Below are 21,165 nucleotides of genomic sequence, written 5' to 3'. Positions count from 1 at the left end.
GTTCAGTCGAGGACCTCTTCTTTTTTTTTTCTTTTTTTTTTTCTTCTTCCATGGAACTGCTCCACTTTTCCGCCGCGGTAATGGGCAGGGAGTTTCTTTCAAGCTCTAACACGAGTCAAGCGGTTTGTCACCGACTGACGTCAAGCAACTGATCCACCTCTGGCAGCCAGTGGCGTCTCTAACCGGTCTGGTTTCGGGCTGGACCAGACCGGAGATTCCTCCTGGCCGCTCGCCCCCCCTTTCCTCAGCTTTGTATCGGCCGGGTCCCCGAGAAGGCCCGCAGGCTTTGGCTGAGGCAGGGAGGAAGAGAGCCACTTCCTGCAAAACAAATGGGCTCTTTCCCTATCCGCGTTATGAAAACAAACTTCTTCCTGAAGTTTTGACTCACCAGCTGCTGTTTGTTTTCATTTGGACTGACAGCGACTGGGCAGTGGAGGGGAAAAAATGGAAGGCAGTATTAGCGGAATTAGATGGAAGCTCGGGCGGGCCTCAAGCGTGGAGGGTAGCGCTGAGCTCAGACAGACGAGGAAGGAAGAATGCTGAAATAGAAAGACTGATGCGCTTGGATCTGGATAAGAGAGCAATTTGCTTCCTGAAAGCAAGGTTGCATGTAGGAGTCCTGCTCTCTTACAAAATGAAAATGCAACGACAGGACAATAACAGGATGGGTGCTTCCCCGTAAATGTCATCAAGCATCAGGTTATCGTGCGATTTATTTTTATTTTTTTACTTTTTATCCCAGCATTGTAAGAGTAAAGACATTTTGGCACTCAAAATGTTCCATTTCAATTCTAAATGGATTATTGTATCGGAAAAACACTGGCCACCTACAATAACGAAAGCTCCTTTTTGTTTTTGTCCGATGACATGTAAGAGATACGATCAGCCGCTTGTTTTGTTGTTGTGAATTCCTCTAAGGATCAAACTGCGATGCAGCGCAGCGAGCCAACCTCCCGTGTGCCCATTGGCCTGTTCTCTATTACAGGAGCGATAAGGAAGCCAAATTTGTCTCTCCACCCTGCCGGTACCCAAAGACGCTGCCTTCCTCAAACGTGGCCCTGATGGAAGGATGCAGATATGATTATGTTGTGGCCAAAACGTGCAACGCTGTCAGATGTCGCCGTCTGCTCGTGTGGCTGTGCGCTGGCACGTCCAAAACCACTATTGAGGTTTTTCAAATAAAAACAAAATCTCACATTTATAAAAGTAACAATTATATCCAATGTTTGTATCTGTCATTGAGTGTGTCACCTCTGAGCATGTGCATGATGGGCTTTGTCTCTCATTAACCCAGAAAAGGCATTCTGAGTAAATCCGTCCACCCTGATGACAGCAACATGTACCGTAAATATACAATCGGTTGGATCACTGTGGCTCTGTGTCAAAGGGCAACGTGGCAGACGGGCCTACGTGCCGATTTGAAGGCCAGCAGACATGCCACACGGGCTCTCGACCGTGACGGTCACTGCCATTACAGCAGCAGCAGATTACTTGAGTAATTATACCAAACATAATGGCAACCACTCCCCCCCAAACAAATCTTGAAGAAAAACATTGATAAACATTTAATTTACGATTTCCATGGAGAACGAAATAAACCAAAACTGGAAAAAAATTAAATATGAAACTTTTTTAATTGAAAAAAAATCCGTGAATTTGGGAATCTGCAAGTGACGAACCACGAGTACGCGGGGGTCGACTCTACGTCTGTTTTCGGGATAGTGCGGCAGCAGTGCCACCTTGTGGCTATAAGTGGGAGTCACTCTTTTGAGTCGACAGCGTGTAGGAGCTCGGCTCCGCCAATAGACGTCGCTTTGGAGTCACTCAAATCCAGCCAATGTCTTGCAGCTGAGCTGATGCCGTCGCCATCTTTTGTTGAGAACGTAAACACCAGCAGTGTGCGTCTTCTCGCGCTTACGTCGGGTGACAGCGACGATTTCCGAACAAGACGCAATCTCGTGACTTGAACGTATGGCCAGTGAGGTAAGAGGCTCCAAATGACGTCATGCTGCCATTTAAATGGCTGCCTTGTGATCATGTCAACAGTGAGGTGGCTACTGGCTCACCGTGATGCCGTTCTTTGTCTTTTTCGTAGAAATGTAACATAAAATAACGATGTACACTTGGAGCAACGATGTGACCATAGCAATTGTGTGTCTTTGCAGATGAAGGTTCCGCGTGGATTCCCTCACCGGGCACGAACGGAGGTTTAAACCGGGGAGGTGGGGTGGGGGGGGCAGCAGAGGGGAGGGGGGGGGGGGGTCTCGGTGTACGTCTGTCATGGACCAAGAGTACGAGAGGCGTCTTCTGAGGCAAATCAACCTCCAGAACTTGCCCGCTGAGGCCCGGCTGAGGAGGGTGAGATCGTGGTGGAAGATTGACATTTCCCACATTATACATAATTTCTTATTTGTGCACGTTCAGTTCTGCTTACGAATTGTTAAATGAGCGTTCGTGGACCAGCGGGCACGCGCAATTAAATTTGGAGGACATCGTTTCAAGATTTGCACACACAGGCTTCAGAAAATGTGGTGTCAAAAGGGCTGTTCCACCTCCGTCCACTCGGTGGCAGTGTTGCTGTCTCCGTTGAACAAGCATGTCGTTTTTCGCTTCAAAATTGCAAACTGAAAAATGACAAGCGTTTCTTTTTCTGATCTAATAATATATGGTTATTTCACTCGCTGGCGACCAAAATTTATTTCCACAAAAGCACTTTTTCTCTCTGGCTCTCCAGTGTGGAAGCGTTACATGCAGCCCCATCAGTGTGAAGTCAGGGGACCGCTTCATCCCCACCCGCGCTGGAAGCAACTGGAGCATCAATTTTCATTACGCCAACGTGAGCCCTTTATCCATTGCTGACAAAGTCGCCCGCCCACTCGCTCGCTCGGCTGACCAGACGTTTGTCTTCCTTCTCCGTTCAGGAGAACTGTCGCTCCCCTGGCCAGAACCAAAAAGCAAAAGATGCCAGCTCAGATTCAGGCAAAGGTGGGGAATCCTCTCGGTCGGCCATCGAGGTCCGGCGTCCTTGATGATGTCACTCAAGCGTGCGATATGACCGCCGACAGACACGGTGGCGTACGCCGCCCTTTTGAGGAACGAGTTGCTAGGCGCGGGCATCGAGTCGGTGTCGGACCTTCACGCAGACGAAAGGCGACGCGCTGTCTACTCGCACGGCCTCTTTCGGGTACGCACTGCCCCGGCCAGTTCCGTTCTTTTGTTTGGTGAGCCGTGGAGATGACGCCGTCTCTCTTGGAACCACGCAGTACGCCGTCCGCACCAAGTCGACGCCTTTTGACGGCGACAACCAAGTCTCACCGTTCTCTCTCTCGCCGCTTACTAACAAGAGGTAAGCCGCCACAGTAGGTCGCTCGCTCGCTCGCTCTCTCCCCTGGCACGTGTTCCGCTTTGCCGCAAAGCTGGCTTTCTGCCGCCGCAGTCACAAGCTGCTCCGCTCTCCTCGTAAACCTGCCCGCAAGATCTCCAAGATCCCCTTCAAGGTGCTGGACGCCCCCGAGCTGCAGGACGACTTCTACCTCAACCTGGTCGACTGGTCGACGGGCAACTTGCTCAGTGTGGGTTTGGGAGCTTGCGTCTACCTGTGGAGCGCCTGCACCAGCCAGGTGCGAGCCATCGTTTTGCCCCGACAAACTCTCCACCAAGTGCTTGACTCTCTTGCGTGTGCTCACAGGTGACACGGTTGTGCGACCTTTCGGTGGACGGCGATTCTGTGACTTCGGTGTGCTGGAACGAGAGGGTGAGCTGCATAAAAATACCGGCCCGTTGTAGGTCGACACTTATGCTACCTTAAGTCGCAGTCGGTTGCATTTGGCTGTTTGATTCAACAGACGAGATTGATGAGTACAATTTGGGGACAATTTTGTCCTCACCAATACCAATATGAGTCCGCATATGAATTCTAATCTTGTGTAATCTGTCATTGCACCACCCAAACGATGTCAGCAAACAAAGCTAAAGTTACAGATGCAATGCACGTACTCTCTTTTACTTCCCTATAGTATCGGCGCCCTTCACTGACATCGGGTACATTGGAAGAAGCCTTTATCGATATCAGGACTCGCCCTTCCCTTATTTGCGGCATCCTTTTTTGACATTCTAAAACATCTCAAGTGGATTTGCATGCTAGGGGAGCCTGGTTGCCGTCGGGACCCACAAAGGTTACGTTCAAATCTGGGACGCGGCAGGTGGGCGAAAGCTGACCAGTTTGGAGGGCCACTCGGCTCGTGTGGGTAAGTTGGCCCCGCCCCCACCGAGGCTTTTTGCCCCCTGACGGCCTCTGGCTTGGCTTGCGTCCAAGGCGCCCTGGCGTGGAACGGGGAGCAGCTTTCGTCGGGCAGTCGCGACCGAGTCATCTTGCAACGGGACGTCAGAACGCCGCCTTCCGCCGAGAGGCGGTTGCAGGGACACCGACAGGAAGTGTGCGGTCTCAAGTGGTCCCCCGACCATCAGCATCTCGCCTCCGGAGGCAACGACAACAAGGTACATGAATCCAAAATGGCCTCCTCTCTCAGTGACGTTGACGGCCGCTCTCTCTCAGTTGCTGGTGTGGAACAGCTCCAGCCTGCTCCCGGTGCAACAGTACAGCGAGCACCTCGCCGCCGTGAAGGCCATCGCCTGGTCGCCGCACCAGCACGGGCTGCTGGCGTCGGGCGGCGGCACGGCCGACCGCTGTCTGCGCTTCTGGAACACGCTGACGGGTCAGGCGCTGCAGAGCACCGACACGGGCTCCCAGGTGTGCAACCTGGCCTGGTCCAAGCACGCCAATGAACTGGTGAGCGCGTCGAAATCCACTGCTGGGGAGAAAAAAGTAGGCGCTATCCATTTTTGTCTTTGCTCCAAGGTGAGCACTCACGGCTACTCTCAGAACCAGATTTTGGTGTGGAAGTACCCGTCGCTCACGCAGGTGGCCAAGCTGACGGGACACTCCTACAGAGTTCTTTACCTGGTATGATATCATCAGCGTGGTCCCATGTGACAAGCAAGTTCAATGTTTTTTTTTTTCCCCGCTCTCTCTCTCTCTCAGGCCGTGTCCCCTGACGGCGAGGCCATCGTCACGGGCGCGGGGGATGAGACGCTTCGCTTTTGGAACATCTTCAGCAAGACGCGCTGCACCAAGGAGTCCAAGTCTGTACTGAACCTTTTCACACGAATCCGATAGAGGAGCAAGATGGCCGACCTGCAGCACTTTGCCACCCACCGCACCGCAACTCTTCTGTCCTTATGTTTTTCCAACAATGTGCACTTCCCCCTCGTACTGCCCCCCCTCCCGTCCATCAGTGAAAACAAAAAAACGTTGGCTTCTTAAATCATGTTTTGTTTTTATTTCATCATCCGTCAGCAGAGATATACATGTTGAAAAACTGACATCCATTTTTAAAAGAACTCAGAGAACAAGTCTGTATGTGTTTCTTTGTCGGGGCTGTGAGAAGGTGCAAAACGATAACACAATTGTTTAGCATTTCATGTTGGATTTTGCTCTGACTTGCAATCTTTGGATTTGCGGGAGGAAACGTGGGCTAGTGGCGTCCGGACCCCTGCAGGCCTCCACAAAGCAGAGAGAACTCCTTCACTGTCTCCTTCACGTGACGCTTGTTGCTCTGCTCCCTTGGAAGAAGACGACATACTTTAGAAAGAATGGCTCGAGCCATTTGTCGGCGAGCTTCCCTTTTGTCATGATTTGCCATTTCAATTTTGAACCTCTTCAGATCTTCCTGACCTCAGCTCTTCCGTTTTGAGACGAGCGGGCCTCAAGCAGCTCATCGAACGCCTTTGAGGAAGTGACTCACCTGAGGAGCTTCTGGGTGAAGTCGCGTTTCTGTTCAGCGGAGACGTGTGCTGCCGGGAAACCCGGTGACTGCAGAACTTCTTGGAGCCACCGGGATAGCAGATGCGGACAATGTCTGCTCAGACTCAGAAGCACCTCAGAGAAATGATCAGTCAGACTACGAGGGGAGCCGCCACCGACCGCCTGCGAGCCAAACGCGAAATATTCAATGCCATTTCATGAGCGATTGCAAAAGAAAGAATTGAGACTTTGCTTTTCAAAGAGGGACTGACGTGCAGGATGCTCTCTGTAAGGAGCTTGCCGTCCCTCTGCAGCACCTCGCCAAGAGGCGGCACGTCTTGACATCGAGGGAACCACTCGTTCTGTCGCAAGAGGAGAAAAATGACAACTCATTTTCAAATCAGACGAGTAAAAACTAGTCAAATATTTTAAAAAAAAAGCTTTTACTAAAAGTGAAGACAATTTGCAATTCTAGTAACGACACACGAATTTGATGCACAATTTGTCTTTGCAGGCCACATAAAATTATGTTTGATGGGCCTTGAGTTTGAGATACTATGTGATTTAAACCCTAGTTTGAAACCCTAACTCTAGTATGAACCCTTGTTTGAAACCCTAACCCTAGCTTTAAACCCTACTTTGAAATTATATATATATATATATATATATATATATGTATGTATTTATTTTTTTAAATAAAATTGTTTTCCCAATTCAGGTGTTTCACTGAACATCTAACTGTCCCCGGTTGCTTTATTATATCTATGTTGCCATGGTTTCTGTTGGCGTCGCCCCTCCCCTCCTGCGTTACCTCAATCAGTGTAACCACAGTCACCTAGCGCTTGTTACCTGTCTTGTATTTAAGTCCCGTCTGCCCCTCACTCCCTTTTCGGATCGTGGTTGTCGTCTGATGTCTTTTTTGTTTCTTGGTCTTTGTCAGTTCTGTTTCACTTGGCCAGTCTGTCGGTCAGTCCGTTAAGTTATATTAGTTTGCTGGTTCTGTTGGTCTTGTTCCCCTCATCCTCCCTTCCAACTACCTTTTCCCTCAATCAACCCTGGTCCAAGCTGCATTTGGTCACCCTGCTCCATTCCGATCCGTGACACTGACAGTGTTTGGTAGGAACTTCAACTTACAAAGAAGTGGCTGGCAGCTTTGACTGTGGATGTTTCAGGAAATTGAAGTGACACAATTCCTGAACATAGCCAAAAGAAACTACTTGAGGTTAAAATGTCACTCAGGATTTGAGATTCTTGCTGGAAATAAAAATACTCACCACAGTGAAATAGCGCATTGGCGTCCAGACGATCCCATTCCAGATACAACTCGGGTTTTCTTTTAAGAATCTATACGCACATGTTTTGAGGTGAAACGTGATGCAAGAAAACAATGTTTTTCACCAACCTGAGCATGAAGGTACATGAAGGACTCTGCCACGTCAGGATGATCCCTGATGCCTACAAAATCACAGGCTTTATTTAAAAAAAAAAGCACTTGTTTTAGAAAAAACACATACCTTGTGGAAATATGGCTAGCGTGGAAGCGGTAAGCACTTCAACCAGGCTTTTAATGGCTGTCAAGTGGTGGTGCTCTCCAGCAAAGATGTGAACCATCTAAGGAGAAGAGTTGGAGTCTTGATGTGTTTTCTTTAGCTCCTGGGCAGCGTGCGAACGCACCTGAGACGCCAGGTCCAACGCTGAGGCCTGCGGGAAGGCGCTATACATCTGGCCCAGCGTCTCACTCAGCTGAGCCACCAATGGCCCGAAATCCCGTAGGAGAGTTCGAATGGATTTATCAAATACGCCACACACCGCCTGTGGAGGGGAGGGGAGGCGTTAGGGTGAGGGGAGGGTCAATAATAGGGTTGCACGTATTGAAGGGCAACATTTCTTCTTACCTCGACCACCTCCGAATCTTCCAGCCATTTGCTGAGGATGTTCTGGATCAACGCGTATGTTTGCTGTAATACGACCACAACCTAAACACAAAAAAAAAAAAAGAGTATTGAATTTAAATTGAATCGACCCTCCGTCTAATTTTCAAGTTCTTTGGCACTTGTTTGTGGCTACCGGCCCGATTGTTGCCCAACCATCAATTTTATCTCTGGGTAAAGTTGAGCTTACCGGGTTGAGCGTGCTTTGTGGGTGAGTTGGTGCGGAGCGAGCCACTCCCTCCAACACGTCTGCGGGTTGCTTGACGTCCAAAGCGGTGAAGAGGCTGGACAACATTCCCAGGATGCGAATGATGGGCTGTTTGCTGGCAGGATCGGCCTGCGTGCGCAAAAACAGACATTCTGAGATTTACATAAATTAGATGTAGACAAAAAATTGCAGTCCACATGTTTACACATCATTGTTTCAGGTTTACATGATAAAGCCACAGACTTGTTTGCATTTTCGTAATCGACTTTAGCCTGAGGGGTTTAATCCACTAATTAAAGTAGATCGTTTTTTTATTTTTTTTATTTAATCGTGGTTCAATGTAGAGTAATCCTAAAGTACAAAACCCAAATATTTAAATGTTCTAAATCTAATATTATTTATTGTAAGATAGATCAACGTATTGCTTATATTTGTTTTGGAAAATAAAAATGATGACATAGACAAATAAATGAATAAATGAATGAATGAATAAATAAATAAATAAATAAATAAATGGATGGATGGATGGATGGATGGATGGATGGATGGATGGATGGATGGATGGATGGATGGATGGATGGATGGATGGATGGATGAATGAATGAATGAATGAATGAATCACAACGCTGAGTGAAAAAAATGCAATTCCATTATTCATCAAAATCATTTTCAGTTTTCCGCCTACCGGTTGTCTGGCCAAAGTATCCAGCTGCTGCACGTGAGGGCCGATGAGCGAGTGCACTTTTGCCAAGATCTTGTCGGCCGGCAGAGCGGAGAGCAGGAAGCCCATGGCCTGCATCAGCCACATGCACTGGCTGCTCTGCACACGAGAGCAAAGCAAATCAAATCACACGTGCTTTCCTGACTTTTTGCCACACTCTTCACTCACCTTATGGATATCTTTGAGCAGCACGTCCTACATAGGGTTGCAGGTATTAGTATGATGTGATTTTCCTGAACACTGTGAAGCGGCGCGTCTGACCTGAGACACGTTAAGAATATCCTGAGTGTAGGACGCCAGATCGTATCGACACTCCCTGCAGATCCTCTTCAGAGTGGAAACACTGGACACGGACAGCTCGGGCCTGGCGAGACCCTGGAGCACCATGGCTAACGTGCCCCCGAGCATCACCGGGTGGTCCGCCAGCCACTCGGCCAAGGATCCTTGGCGACACGGGCACATGAAAATGAACCCAGCTCAAACGAGACACTCGCTTGTTATGAGTATTGCCAAAGTTGAAAATGAAATCAACTCCTGAATAACACGCACGCAGGCACCTATGGTGTACATGAGCGTGTCTGCCAGCATGACGTTGGTGATGTTGATTGTGGGCATCAGGCCAATCAGACCCGGGATGACATCCGAGTAATTCACATCAATGGTCTCGGCGATGGACTGGAAGCCAAAGAGCAAAGCCTCGGTTTCCTTTAAAAGGGAAAGCAGAAAGTTATGCTCCCAAAATGAGGAGGCGTGTCATGTATTGGACCAGATAGAGGACCTGCCAATGCGCCGACCGTTGCGGCTCCGTCAGCTGCCTGCCCAGGCGCTCGTAAAGCTCGCTGAGCAGCTCGCCTCCCAACATTTCGTAGACGTACATCAGTGTGTCCGAGATGTCCACTCTGGAAGGTAAACCCGTCTGTTACTCGTGGCAGCAGAAAAAAAAAACTTGTCACGAAGGACCAAATGCTTTATTTCATCAGCGTCACCGGTAGATTCGGAACTGCTCCTTGTCGTCACAAGTCCAGGAATTGTACTCTTCCTGGGAGGGATAGTGGCATTTGCGAAGGAGTACATCCACCAACTGGAAGTAAACGGGTCTGTACACTTGCAGATAAATATCCTGCTTCCCCTCCTCAAAAGACAAGATGTCATCCTGAGCAGAAAGAAAGCCAAGAAAGATGGCACGCCTGTCCAAGGTTGGCAGATTGACATTTGGTCCCCACCTGGAGGGTGTACCAGAAAGTGAGCGTGAGGGAGCTGGTGGTCTCGTTGATTGGGTACTGGCCGGGAATGCCGGTACAGAACAGAATCATGTTGACCAAGGCCAGATATTGTTGCCAGTGCTCCACCTGCTCCAGCAACACCCTGTCCTCGTTCAGAACCAAACGTGTCCAAATTCAGCCGTACGATGGATCGCCGACCATGCGAGCGCACCTGCAGTGTGTTTCGCCCATGGCGACGGCGATGCGGCAGATGCCGTGTGAGGTCTCCATGTCCCCGTCTTGAGCTGCTGTCTTCAGCTGATCGTGGAGACCCAACACCAGCGGCATTAGACTCCACAGAGAATTGCCGTACCTGCGGGTGCGAGGTCAATGAGTTACGGTGGTAACACAAGACAAGTCTCAGTTGCCCTGCAGACCTTTGGCAGTCGGATTTCGAGATGGTACCGACGATGGTCTCGACAGCCGTGTCAAAGAGCTCCGGGTTGGATAAAGTGGCAAAACAATCCTGTAGCAGTTCCTGAGTCTCCCCCAGTGGCACATCCAGTCCCACCCAGCTGGACAAGCAGCGGAGCACTTTCTCCTTCACCCGGATGGACGAGTCCTGGCTTTGGAGGAGCTGACGCAGAAGGGAACACACGGCGCCCCACTCCCCGGCTAGAGCCTCCCTCAGCTGGCCGCGACGGCTCTGCGCCAGCCGGCTGCTCCGGAGCTCCTCGGGAAGCACCACCAGGAGCTCCAGCAGGGCCAGACAGTGCTGCTGAGGGTCCTGCGTGCCTTCAGGGCCCTGAGGTTGAAAGGCTCGCACTATGTCGGCGACCGGCTGCGACCACACGTGGGGAATTAAATTTAGGGCCATGGAGGCCAGCGCGACGCACAGCCTGGTTAAAACCATTTTGGGGCCGGAGGAGAAGTGCAAAATGTGCGAAAGGAGCTGCGCTCTCAGGCGCTCGTGCTGGTCTGCAGGCAGGTCGCTCCAGTGCGAGGAGATTTTGGCGTGGAGGGTGCTGGCTCCAAAGAACTGGACCTCTGGGAGCTGTGGACCACGCGACAATAACGTGAATAGGAAAACAGACAAGCTCTGAAGACTGGAGGCAAACACGGTGCGTCTGCATTTAGCTAATGGAGCAAACTGCTAAGCTGCTACTTTTCAATGCCTTTCATTTATTATTTTGCCTTGAAATGTGTTTTCGGGACTATGACTTGCGCCTGGCCTTGTGAGTGTGCAACAAGCCTGTGTCAAGTTTGGGGTGGATGAGCAGACCTTGTCGGGGCCGAGCAGGGCCCAGCAGAAGTGCCACGCCTGGGCGGACGCCTGAGCCTGGCTCAGCCACTTCTGGGCCGCATTCTTGTGCTCCATGTCTGGTTCGAAATACAGCTGGAAGAGAGCCTGCAAGACAAGTGGGGCTCACTCACTCACTCGCAATCAATTGGCATAAATATTCATACTGAAGGACCACTTGATTGAAGAGGGTGACAAAAAAATTTAGTTACTGATCCCAAGCGTGCTGTGCTTGCTATTATTAGGATGGCAAATGCTTATAGTTGGTGTCATGTTACAAAAACGTCTGCTGGGCCAGAGCTCTCCACACTGTCTCTTTAAACTGCTTTTGTTTTCCAATGAAATGTTTGCGTACTTCTTTCTTATTCTTTCTTATTTGTCATTTTCTGTATCCAGCACACAAAAGAGAATTCATCAAACTGAAGGTAGGATTTCATATTTAGTGGAACATTGCCTTACACATCAAACTTCCAAGCGTCTTAATAAGTTTCCAATCAGATTGTTGATAGGTGGTACCCAAGCTCCCTCTAGTGGCACACAAAGGAATTGCTTAATTGTCGTAAATGTTTTTTAATACAATACGGCGTATAGAACTAGAGTTCCCCATATTTAAGTGCAGTCTTTAGCATTAAAGAAATAATTTAAAAAAATGAAAATAAGAAAACTCACCGCCTCCACATTGCTCACTGTGACCTCCTGTAATTCGTCGGCATTTGTTGCACCCGCCGTCGGGTGCAAGGTGAACGTCTCCCCATGCTGGACGTCCATTAGGCCTCACTACCGATAAGAGGGCCAACAAAGAGTTGAAAAGCACACACAGCTCTCCAAAGTGTGTGAATGCGAGCGGCCGGAGGACACTCAAGAGCGGCTGTCAGCTGTCCACGCGGACACGTGACCACACTGACCTCTTGATGGACTTCAATGGACTTGCATGAAGGAGTCCGGCCGTCATTCACTGACGAATGACTCTGTCCTAGCACATTTACTCTCAGAAAGTTAAAATAACAGCCGGGGGGGGGAAAGCTGCGGTTGAGCACGACATACAAGAGGAGCGTCTCTGACGCACTTGCACCTGATTGGCTGCGCAGGGATGCAAATGAGGGATGCTTGCAAATTACTCGATGCAAGCGGCGAGGAAAAGGTGTGATGATCAAGAAGGTATCTGCAGCTTTTTTGTTTTTGTTGTGTCGATACGAGAGCCCACCCATGGGACTCCCTCAGGATATTTTTAGCCGGTCGGCCGGCCCCGTATCACGTAACGGAAACAAGCTCAGACAAACAGAAGCGAAGACAGCGACTCGGTGGACTTTTTAAAATTACTCTCTGCAAGGGGATGAGATGAGATCTGGTTTTGTTTTTGGATTTATGGTGATTTTCCTAACCGATTCATCCCTGGCAATTGTGTGTGTGTGTGGGGGGGGCATCGCGTTGCGGTGCGTGCGTTAGATACTTATTTTTGCCTACCTATATATTTTTATTAAATTACCATTTCATTGTTATTTATGTAAATAATCTCAGTGGTTTTTATTTATGAATATTTTGTCTTTTTTTTCCCCATTCATTCGTGTGAATTATCTCACTTTAGCCACAGGGTGGCGTAGTTTTCCCGTTGATTGCTGAGATGAGTAGATAATGAACTAAGAAACCAAAGTTTGAGCCGTATTGAATAAAGCCTGGTGTGCCCTGAGATGTCTCTTTGCTCTTTCAGTAATTTTTGGTAAACTCTTTTGGTTTTCTCTGCTTTGCTTTTGAATGTCTTCAGCTGTGTTGTACCGTTGCTTGCGTATGAAATTGAAAAAAAGCTGCCTTTAGAAGGAGCCACGGCATGAATAACCATCACGAACCATGTGTCAGAAGAGGGCGAGGGTCTTTTGTCTGGAACCTGTTAGTTCAGAGCAATACACGCCATGTGGACTTTGAATACTGACTTAAGTTGTCATGTGTGGGAAGAGGGCGAGGTTCTATTGTCTGCGACCTGTTAGTTCGGAGCAAGACACTCATCCATCAAGGTATGCCATGTGGACTTTGAACACTGACTAAATTGACAGAAATCTAATAGATTATTGACAAAAGAATAAATCAATTGCACTCATGGAGGGAAAAAAACATGCTCATGACAATGAATGAACTTAAACTCCATTTATTTAAAAAAAAGCAATTCTAGTTTGGTAGCAACACTCTACAACTCTTAACTGTGAGGGGCCACTCCCAACATGGAAAACCAGTCAGGTCACTGAAGATGGATTACTTGTTTTAAACGGTGGCAAAGGTGAAGTTGTGTTTGTATGATGGCTCCCGCCATTCAGCAACATTTTTTGGCATCGCACCAAGACGTCAAACACGGCCGCGTCCAGCCCAACAAGTGGTGTCCAAAGCTGGCGGTGGTCAGAATCATCCCCAGCAGAGCCACGTTGCCAAAAGCTCCCCGCATTCTTTTTTGAGGATCTGAATGACAATTTTTGTTTTCAAATTACCCGAGTGGCATTGACTCAAAAACAAATCTCCAAACTCACCTCCTGTTGAGTAGCCATGCGCGTAAACCTCTCGGCTTATGATCCAAACAAGTCCCAGTCCACTGCTGAGACGCTGAAAGCAGACACACATTTTTGTCTGATAGTAACACGTGTCTGATATGCATTGGCTTAATTGTGAATGTGATATTGATCAACTTACAGGGCAATGAAGGCCACCAACACCCAGACAGAAAAGGAAGGCAGGGTAGAGCTCCAGACTGAAAACAAAAAACCCAACCCAACATCTTTGTTTTGTCTCTCATGTGCAGTCATGATTATCCGTCACGTTCCCCACTCACGTGTTTTGGTGTGCACGCTGCACACAGTTAAAAATGTTGCCCTCTTCACTATCATCATCGCTGTACATTTTGGGGTACTGTAAAGCAACACAAACACGCACACACATTGTGATCAGAACGTGCAGACACACAAAAGGCAATTTCCAGGCATGCTGCAGCTCGTCTGCTGATGTACACTGTTGTTTTATTTCTTTCTCAGCTCACCGGCATATTGTACTTCTTGCGAGCTTTGGCCACTTGAATTGCCAAGTGTCCCACCATGATCATGCTGGCGACACCAGTCAGCACGACGTAACCGTGCTCCTTGGACAGAACAACCATTTTGACACCTGAAGGAAACAAACAAGACAGTTTGATAGCTTCAAGTGCAAATAGCTACATTGGGATTGTGAAGGAGAAACTAACGTTTTTGTTCCGTATGACGTAATCGTCAGTAATATACACTGTAAAGAGTCCTCGGCTTACGACGGACTTAGCTTGTGACTCCAATTTGTGCGGCTAGTTCAACAAACAAAGCAGCAGGAAAGTCACAACTAATATTTGCGCGAAAAAACAATGCTAAATGTCATAAAGACAAACGGGTAAAAACTAGAGGACCGACTCTAACTTTCGCCTCTTCATCTCTGCATTCAAATTATGAATGCGAAATCGGAATGGTGCTCCGCCCTTCAAAAAAGGTCAAACGACGACAGCGTCATTGAATAGAACAAAGACAATGGAATCTACTCCGTGATTAGAAACGAGGGCAAAGTACTTACCTGACTGACCAAGCAGGACGATACGTGCACAAGTAGCTGGAATAGAACACAGCAAGCGGAGCAAGCTGTGACTTTGTTCCGAGTGCGTAACGCGCGCACCCTATGGGCGTGGCGGACAAACTTCCGTACATAACACACATTTTACGTGCTGTATTTTTTTAAATATGTTACTGGCAAGCATTCGCCACTAGGTGTCCTCGTAACCCCACTGGTTCGACATTTGTCGCCCAATAACTGAGTTTGGATTAGAATCATCAGATACAAGCTCTGATGCCTATCAAGCGTTCTCTCAACAGCACATCTGTCGCCCATTCATCGTGGCCACTTGCTCGTCCTCCAACGCGCCGCTCCGAGTCTGATTCAGCACTTCGACACCTACACAAGCGAGCAAGAATAGCTTCAGACTGGGTGCACGAGCAGAACTGCAAGTGAGACCACCTTGTCCCATCCCATCGCCCATCATCTGCTTTGCTTGGCAGCCAGCCGGCCGCATCTGCCCACTTTGACTTGCATGACGCATGCAAGGTGCAGCCAGCAGCCAAATGTCAACAAACATTATTGGCTAGTCATGCACGTGTTTGGGGCGGACACGTTGGCGGATTCACGTCTTTATTATTATGATGATTATTATTATTATTATTATTATTTGATTGATGAGATATAGTTTACATGTTTGAAACAAATACAATTGATTGATTCATTATTATTATTATTTCGGAGTGTTTTTTGTGTCCAAGCCCTCACATTTACTGCATTTCATGTCACGACTCGTCCCCGGGTGCATTATTATGTCTATGTTGCCATGGTTTCTGTTCGCGTCGCCCCTCCCCTCCTGTGTTACCGCAATCAATGTAACCACAGTCACCTAGCTCTTGTTACCTGTCTTGTATTTAAGTCCTGTCTGCCCTTCAGTCCCCTTTCGGATTGTGGATGTCGTCTGATGTCTTTTTTGTTTCTTGGTTCCTGTCTTTGTTAGTTCTGTTTCACTTGGCCAGTCTGTCGGTCGGTCCGTTAAGTTATGTTAGTTTGCTGGTTCTGTTGGTCTTGTTCCCCTCATCCTCCCTTCCAACTACCTTTTCCCTCAATCAACCCTGGTCCAAGCTGCATTTGGTCGCCCTGCTCCATTCCGATCTGTAACATTTCAATGTGCGTCAATTTCGCGTAATTCCGCTATTATTAGTATCTTGTCCATATTGGTCTCCCTCATTATAATGAAACACTCTTAATCTTATTTCTGTTTTATTTCTTCAGCAATCGTGGCTCAACGCGCGTGTGAATCTCTTTTGAGGTCCAACGTGATGCTACAGTGTAGCCTACTTCGTCGCACACCTGAGGCAAGAGCGTGCACACATGTGCGCAACAATCATGCATGTTTCATGATCGATCAACGTGAGCTTCTGGCTGCACACACACATGAGAGGCACGTGCAGATGACGGGAAAGCCACGCACCGTGAGTCGGTGGAGCAAATAGGTCATGCAAGCAAACAAGCGCTCACTCGTAAATGCATTGGATTACACGGAATATTTTGGTTGCCGCTGCTCCGTATACGTGCACATGCTTCGACCGCGAGCGAGGAGCCCTCCCCTCACCGGAGTTGGCTCTGGAAAGGCGAGAGGATGCCACAGCCAAACATGACAAGTGACCGCGCGCAGCACGAGCGGAGCGGGGTTGCACGTCGTGAGCGCGCTCAGTGGGAGTGGAAGCGCGAAGGAAGGAAAGCCACCCGGTGTTGTGGCATAAATCCACGAGGTATGACAACCAGCGCGAGCCCATCGGGTGCACGTTGCATCGCGCCGCGTCGGGTTCAGGACCAGCTGACAGGATGAGCTGAAACATTACGCGCAAACGAGCCAAGGGCAACGGTCTCCGCTGACCTTTGTGGAAACGATCCCCGCGTCGCTCTTACCATCGTCTGGCGGAGGTTCATGAAGAATGTAAGCGCGCGCGGATCGCTCCGAGCGGGCTGGATGAAGCCCTCGGCCTCAGTGTCATGCGTCCTGCCCCGCAGCCGAGCGCGCTCCTGATCGTCGCCGCCGCCGCTTTCCTGCTTTGCACGGGGACGGTCGCGTCGCCGCTGCTCTCGCCGGGCTGCCCTGAGCGCTGCGTGTGCGACGAGCAGTTGGTGGTTCAATGCGCTGGGCAGCACCTAAGCAGCTTCCCCGCGGACCTGCCCCTGGCCACCCGGCAGCTCATCATCTCCAACAACTTGATCGAGGAGCTGCCGCCGCTGGCGCTCAACTACCTCTCGGACCTGGTCTACCTGGACTGCAGCAACAATTCCTTGAGCGAGATCTCTCAGTCCACGTTTGGGAATCTGCGCAAGTTAGCCTACCTTGACCTCTCGTTCAACAGCCTCACCCGCATCGAGGACAGGACCTTCGCTCCTCTGGACAGTTTGGTCATGCTGCGGATGACGGATAACCCGTTCCTCTTTGAGATCCACCGGGACGCCTTTGCGGAGAACCTGGCCCTCCAGGTGCTCGATGTGAGCCGGAACAACTTGACGGTGCTCAACGTCAGCACCCTGATCTCGCTACCTGCCCTGCGCTCAGTGGGCCTCAGTGGCAACCCATGGAGCTGTGAGTGCTTCACCGAGGAGCTGGCTGTGTGGGTCCACTTGGAGGGCTTCAAGTTTCAAGGTTTTTCTTTTTTTTTTTCCCAACATTATTCCTATATGTATATCAACCAGGAGCGGAGCCACAATTGTATTTATGTAAATCGAGATTTCGAGAGTTCATTTAAATACGTAACGGTGGCTCCCCTTCGTTCGTAGCTTCGAATCTGCAGATTTGACTTCGTTAAAAACAGATTCACCGTGCAAACTCTGACAAGTCATCTCGTTCCACCGCTTAAACTGTCAAATGTCATTGAATTAATTATCCAGCCATCCATCCATTTGTTCACCCCCCCATTTTGGCTTATCTTGTCCAAGGGGACAAGGAATCCAGATGTCATATATCATGCAAGCGCCGCTTCACAAACTTGACACATTTGTGCCAAAGCCATCCGCTGTTGGTAAATAACGTCTCACGGATTTGACAAGACCGGGCAGCTTCAAAATCTATTTGCTCCCCCACAACTTAAAAACGAAGAAGAGAATGTAAATGAAATGTTCAAAATATGCGCATACTTTACTGTCAGGAAAATGGCTCAAGGCAGCACAAGCATTTGGACTGTGGCGGTGACCCAATAAAAAGTGGCATGGGGTGTAGTTTAGTTGGCAATGTAGGCAAAGTTTTACTTCTCTGCCTGAAACAATCACTATTTGAGAGAGACAGGTACACGTGTAAACAAAATAGAGCATGGTGCATATTTGCAAACGGGTGCGCTCCATGCAAGCTCGGTGAGCTCTGCAAAGTGTCTGCAGGTGAAGGAAGTGGAGCACGATGACATTCGATAAGAGCAGGTGCATGATTCACGGTGCACGGTGCATGGGCAGGAAGGCCACGTGATCCTCACAACTCTGCTCTTTCATTCATATTTGCAGGCTCGGTTCTCGGCAATCAATCAATCGACGCTACGAGCCTTTTGGGACGTCAGATAATGTCAAATGTGTATCATTTGGTAGGGCGGAATCATTTTAGAAAGTCATTTCGTTGCATCGCCTCCCAATATTGCCATTTCATATTTTTTGACAAATAACAAATTGATACTAAACAATTTATTGATCTAAAGAAATGTACAGTATAATTAATGATCTACTTTGGTGTCAACTTCCTACAGACTTTGGGCCCTATTTTCGGAGACAGGTGCACGTGCGCATGGTGAAAAAAAAACGTGGCGGAGCGCGTTGTGACAGAGGGCATTCGGACAACGTGCCCCCCCCGCCGCAGCAAATCATTTGTTGACAGCAAGGAGACGATAGAATTTCCATCACCTGTATAAGTCAACATATAAAATAGATCAGGGGTGTCAAACTCATTTTTGTTGCGGGCCGCATCGTCGTCATAGTTTCCTTCGGAGGGCCATTATGACTGTCAACCCAAATAAATGTATGAACGCCTCATATTATATACAGGATGACACAATAAATTGATGAATAACTAATTTTCAAATCTGAAACAAGTAAAAAAATATTCTAATATTATGAAAAGATAAATGGTTAAAAAAAATGCTAGCAATATCTAAAATATTTTAAAAGTGAAGACAATTTGCAATTTTAAGCACTGACATGAATTTGATTTGTCATCGCCGGCCACATAAAAGGATGTGGCGGGCCGTATCTGCCCCCCGGACCTTGAGTTTGACACCTAGGAAATAGACGGTACACTTCAAAACCCAACCGATACAGCCAAACCAAGCTTAGCCCCCCGCCCTTCCCATCTCCTCTGTAATTTGAAAGTTGCATCCTACCACATTGAACTGAACTGGACGAATGGTCCTGCTTCTCATTTGTCTGGCCTTTGTTTTTGGAACTACTGTGCATGTGTGAGTGTGTAAAAGGGCAGCTGCTATTTATAGTGAGACTTAGTGAGCAAAGAAGCCGGTCGTTGGCGTTCTAATGCTCACGCTAAAAAGGCATCCCCTGCTTCTCTCGCTCCCACACATGAGCCGGCCCACGCTCAAAGCCCGCAGCTTAGGCCAAGTCCAAAAGGAGTTCTGATAGAGCTGCCCTATATTCATGCCTTTTGTCTAAGTTGCTTTGGAGTCGAGTCTCTCGTGGTGACAGCTGCCGGCGAGGGAGAAGGAGCGGGGCTACGCTTCCGTCTGACCAGATCTCTTTATTAGCACTTTGTCTCCCGCCCAGACTGGAGCGCTGCTCGACTAAGACTAAACCTAAACCTAAGCCTAAACCTAAGACTAAACCTAACCCTAACCCCAAACCTAACCCGAAGCCTAAACCTAACCCTAAGGCTTAAATTGTCCCTTCACTTTAGGAGACGCGTCAATGGCAAGAGAAAGCCGGAACGCTGGCGAAAGGAACCAACAGATTTTCCTGTGTCGTCCTCCATGCTTAGATTAGCAGCTCCCTCCGCTGTTATATAAGGCAGGAAGGGGGGGGGAGCTCTGGAAATAGAGCCCAGCCACCGAGGAACGGGAAAGCCCTCATGTTTTGATGCCCGTTTTTTTTTTTTTTTTTTTATGCTATGGAGCCAGACAGATATCAGGAAACAGTTTGTCGTTGTCGCCCGTTATTGTTGTTAGTCACATTTATCTCACCCTATTCATGTGCTGAACCTTTTTTTTTTTTTTTTTTTTTGAGCAGCGAGCTCTCAATTCAAGTTTTTTCCCTTTTGTTCTCTGGTTGCGCGCACACGCACAGAGGTGGCTGTGAAGAACAGGGATTTGAATAATTTAACCCAAGTGTGTTTTTTCTCGGTAATTCAAGATGGTGCTTGCTCACGCTATGGTATTGGAGCAATGTGAAACCGTTGCTGAGCACGTGTAGAGATGAAGCCGAGTGAATATGTTTGCTGCAAAACCATCCGTAAGTCCCCTTTGAATTATTGACCAAGCTCTCGGGTCGAACTTGAAGGCCTCTCAGATGTTATTTATGGTTCACCAGAACAGAAAGAACCATAAAGTCTCATTTGTTTCCTCAGAGATCTTTGCAAGTGTTCCAAATGAAGACACACTTAAACTGTGCTGAAAGTCACCATGCTGGTGTGTGTGTTTGTAAAACAGACGAAGGCCAGACCATGTGCAGTTCCCCGGACGACCTGCAGGGCCTTCGCCTGGGTGAGGCGGGCATCCAACTTGGGACGTTGTGCCGCCACACTTTGGGTTCCTGGGACTATCTTTTCTTCGTCATCATCGGCTTTGTCATCTTCGCAGCGGGCACCTTACTGGCCTGGGTCACGGGGGTCATCATGGTGGTTTACGAGCGCTATATCAAGACGAGAGATGAGCAGCTGGAACTGGACGAGGAAGACGAAGGGGCCGCGGAGTCGGGGCGGACCCACGAGAATGCTTTGTTAAAACACACTGTTACTGTTTAGCAGGTGCAAATAAGAGCGATGATTGCAGCAGCAAGGTTCTCCACTTTCAGCTTCCTGGTGTCTTCTTACTGGCACTCACCTTCCTGGAACACGCCAAGCAGCATTCAATCGAAGTAACACTTTATATTAAAGTCTTCGAAAGGAGAAACTCAGGACTGAACGTGTGCGTGTCTGCTCTTTCTGGTTTGCAGCAGTCACCTCTGTAACTGGAGACCAGAAGGTCATGAAGGTCATTTTTTGCATGACAATCCTTTCACTTACACAAAATGCACTTCACTGCGTGTATGTGTGTTCAGTTATTGGTGCAATATCTCTATACGTGCGATATCTTTTTTTTTTTTTTTAAATAAATATGTACAAGAAGGATTTTTCTTTATTGATTAAAGCCAAAGTCAGCATGCATTTGCAAACAGCCATGCGTGCAGGCTAATATGTAGGTCAGTACATTCATTGTATACACTTCATCTGGCCGTCATTGGACAAATGTCA

General features: G+C 48.5%; 4 protein-coding genes across 7 annotated transcripts; 2 read left to right on the top strand and 2 right to left on the bottom strand.

Annotated features, from left to right (window-relative positions):
- Nucleotides 1–111: 111 nt before the first annotated feature.
- LOC119137204 (leucine-rich repeat-containing protein 52-like) lies at nucleotides 112–21,042 on the top strand. Of its 2 annotated transcripts, XM_037276329.1 has the most exons (3): nucleotides 112–122; nucleotides 16,588–17,376; nucleotides 20,363–21,042. In XM_037276329.1, exons 2-3 carry the CDS (start codon nucleotides 16,728–16,730, stop codon nucleotides 20,674–20,676), a joined length of 963 nt encoding a protein of 320 aa, XP_037132224.1. In that variant the 5' UTR covers nucleotides 112–122; nucleotides 16,588–16,727; the 3' UTR covers nucleotides 20,677–21,042. The 2 variants fall into 2 exon arrangements, with proteins under 2 accessions (XP_037132224.1, XP_037132223.1); XM_037276328.1 differs by lacking the exon at nucleotides 112–122 and having other exon boundaries at nucleotides 15,386–17,376.
- On the top strand, nucleotides 1,822–5,412 carry fzr1b (fizzy/cell division cycle 20 related 1b). Of its 2 annotated transcripts, none has more exons than XM_037276324.1 (13): nucleotides 1,822–1,983; nucleotides 2,166–2,358; nucleotides 2,735–2,836; nucleotides 2,922–2,985; nucleotides 3,066–3,184; nucleotides 3,264–3,346; nucleotides 3,437–3,620; nucleotides 3,689–3,754; nucleotides 4,145–4,247; nucleotides 4,316–4,497; nucleotides 4,556–4,789; nucleotides 4,883–4,963; nucleotides 5,042–5,412. In XM_037276324.1, exons 2-13 carry the CDS (start codon nucleotides 2,281–2,283, stop codon nucleotides 5,174–5,176), a joined length of 1,431 nt encoding a protein of 476 aa, XP_037132219.1. In that variant the 5' UTR covers nucleotides 1,822–1,983; nucleotides 2,166–2,280; the 3' UTR covers nucleotides 5,177–5,412. The 2 variants fall into 2 exon arrangements, with proteins under 2 accessions (XP_037132219.1, XP_037132218.1); XM_037276323.1 differs by having other exon boundaries at nucleotides 1,823–1,983; nucleotides 4,859–4,963.
- LOC119137197 (importin-13-like) lies at nucleotides 5,320–12,364 on the bottom strand. 2 transcript variants are annotated; one of them, XM_037276315.1, is made up of 22 exons: nucleotides 12,071–12,364; nucleotides 11,835–11,942; nucleotides 11,148–11,273; nucleotides 10,303–10,919; nucleotides 10,098–10,238; nucleotides 9,887–10,028; nucleotides 9,650–9,816; nucleotides 9,442–9,562; nucleotides 9,221–9,368; nucleotides 8,925–9,106; nucleotides 8,832–8,858; nucleotides 8,628–8,762; nucleotides 7,925–8,071; nucleotides 7,699–7,779; nucleotides 7,478–7,615; nucleotides 7,318–7,414; nucleotides 7,206–7,258; nucleotides 7,078–7,147; nucleotides 6,938–6,996; nucleotides 6,076–6,165; nucleotides 5,805–5,986; nucleotides 5,320–5,622 (listed from the first exon to the last, which is right to left on the bottom strand). In XM_037276315.1, exons 2-22 carry the CDS (start codon nucleotides 11,931–11,933, stop codon nucleotides 5,535–5,537), a joined length of 2,910 nt encoding a protein of 969 aa, XP_037132210.1. In that variant the 5' UTR covers nucleotides 11,934–11,942; nucleotides 12,071–12,364; the 3' UTR covers nucleotides 5,320–5,534. The 2 variants fall into 2 exon arrangements, with proteins under 2 accessions (XP_037132210.1, XP_037132209.1); XM_037276314.1 differs by lacking the exon at nucleotides 12,071–12,364 and having other exon boundaries at nucleotides 11,835–12,058.
- Nucleotides 13,290–14,884, bottom strand: mgst3a (microsomal glutathione S-transferase 3a). The gene is made up of 6 exons (XM_037276331.1): nucleotides 14,736–14,884; nucleotides 14,182–14,306; nucleotides 13,978–14,054; nucleotides 13,839–13,896; nucleotides 13,679–13,751; nucleotides 13,290–13,610 (listed from the first exon to the last, which is right to left on the bottom strand). The coding sequence occupies exons 2-6, from the start codon at nucleotides 14,296–14,298 to the stop codon at nucleotides 13,468–13,470; spliced, it is 468 nt and encodes a 155-aa protein (XP_037132226.1). The 5' UTR covers nucleotides 14,299–14,306; nucleotides 14,736–14,884; the 3' UTR covers nucleotides 13,290–13,467.
- Nucleotides 21,043–21,165: the final 123 nt, after the last annotated feature.

The sequence above is a fragment of the Syngnathus acus genome, chromosome 17 (assembly GCF_901709675.1).
Source record: "Syngnathus acus chromosome 17, fSynAcu1.2, whole genome shotgun sequence".
NCBI lineage: Eukaryota > Metazoa > Chordata > Actinopteri > Syngnathiformes > Syngnathidae > Syngnathus > Syngnathus acus.
This window is presented reverse-complemented; position numbering and strand designations above follow the sequence as displayed.

What these genes read in the sequence shown, in the direction of transcription:
- LOC119137197 (XM_037276315.1), bottom strand. Translation starts at nt 11,933, where the DNA reads ATGGACGTCCAGCATGGGGAGACGTTCACCTTGCACCCGACGGCGGGT. An exon ending in CAGTGAGCAATGTGGAGGCG is followed by an intron (nt 11,274 to 11,834) that starts GTGAGTTTTCTT and finishes CTTGTCTTGCAG; the next exon opens with GCTCTCTTCCAGCTGTATTT. An exon ending in TCGAAATCCGACTGCCAAAG is followed by an intron (nt 10,239 to 10,302) that starts GTCTGCAGGGCA and finishes TCGCACCCGCAG; the next exon opens with GTACGGCAATTCTCTGTGGA.
- LOC119137204 (XM_037276329.1), top strand. Translation starts at nt 16,728, where the DNA reads ATGCGTCCTGCCCCGCAGCCGAGCGCGCTCCTGATCGTCGCCGCCGCC. An exon ending in GGAGGGCTTCAAGTTTCAAG is followed by an intron (nt 17,377 to 20,362) that starts GTTTTTCTTTTT and finishes TTTGTAAAACAG; the next exon opens with ACGAAGGCCAGACCATGTGC.
- fzr1b (XM_037276323.1), top strand. Translation starts at nt 2,281, where the DNA reads ATGGACCAAGAGTACGAGAGGCGTCTTCTGAGGCAAATCAACCTCCAG. An exon ending in ACTCGCACGGCCTCTTTCGG is followed by an intron (nt 3,185 to 3,263) that starts GTACGCACTGCC and finishes GGAACCACGCAG; the next exon opens with TACGCCGTCCGCACCAAGTC. An exon ending in CGGTGTGCTGGAACGAGAGG is followed by an intron (nt 3,755 to 4,144) that starts GTGAGCTGCATA and finishes TTTGCATGCTAG; the next exon opens with GGGAGCCTGGTTGCCGTCGG.
- mgst3a (XM_037276331.1), bottom strand. Translation starts at nt 14,298, where the DNA reads ATGGTTGTTCTGTCCAAGGAGCACGGTTACGTCGTGCTGACTGGTGTC. An exon ending in CAGCGTGCACACCAAAACAC is followed by an intron (nt 13,897 to 13,977) that starts GTGAGTGGGGAA and finishes TTTTGTTTTCAG; the next exon opens with TCTGGAGCTCTACCCTGCCT. An exon ending in GCATGGCTACTCAACAGGAG is followed by an intron (nt 13,611 to 13,678) that starts GTGAGTTTGGAG and finishes ATTGTCATTCAG; the next exon opens with ATCCTCAAAAAAGAATGCGG.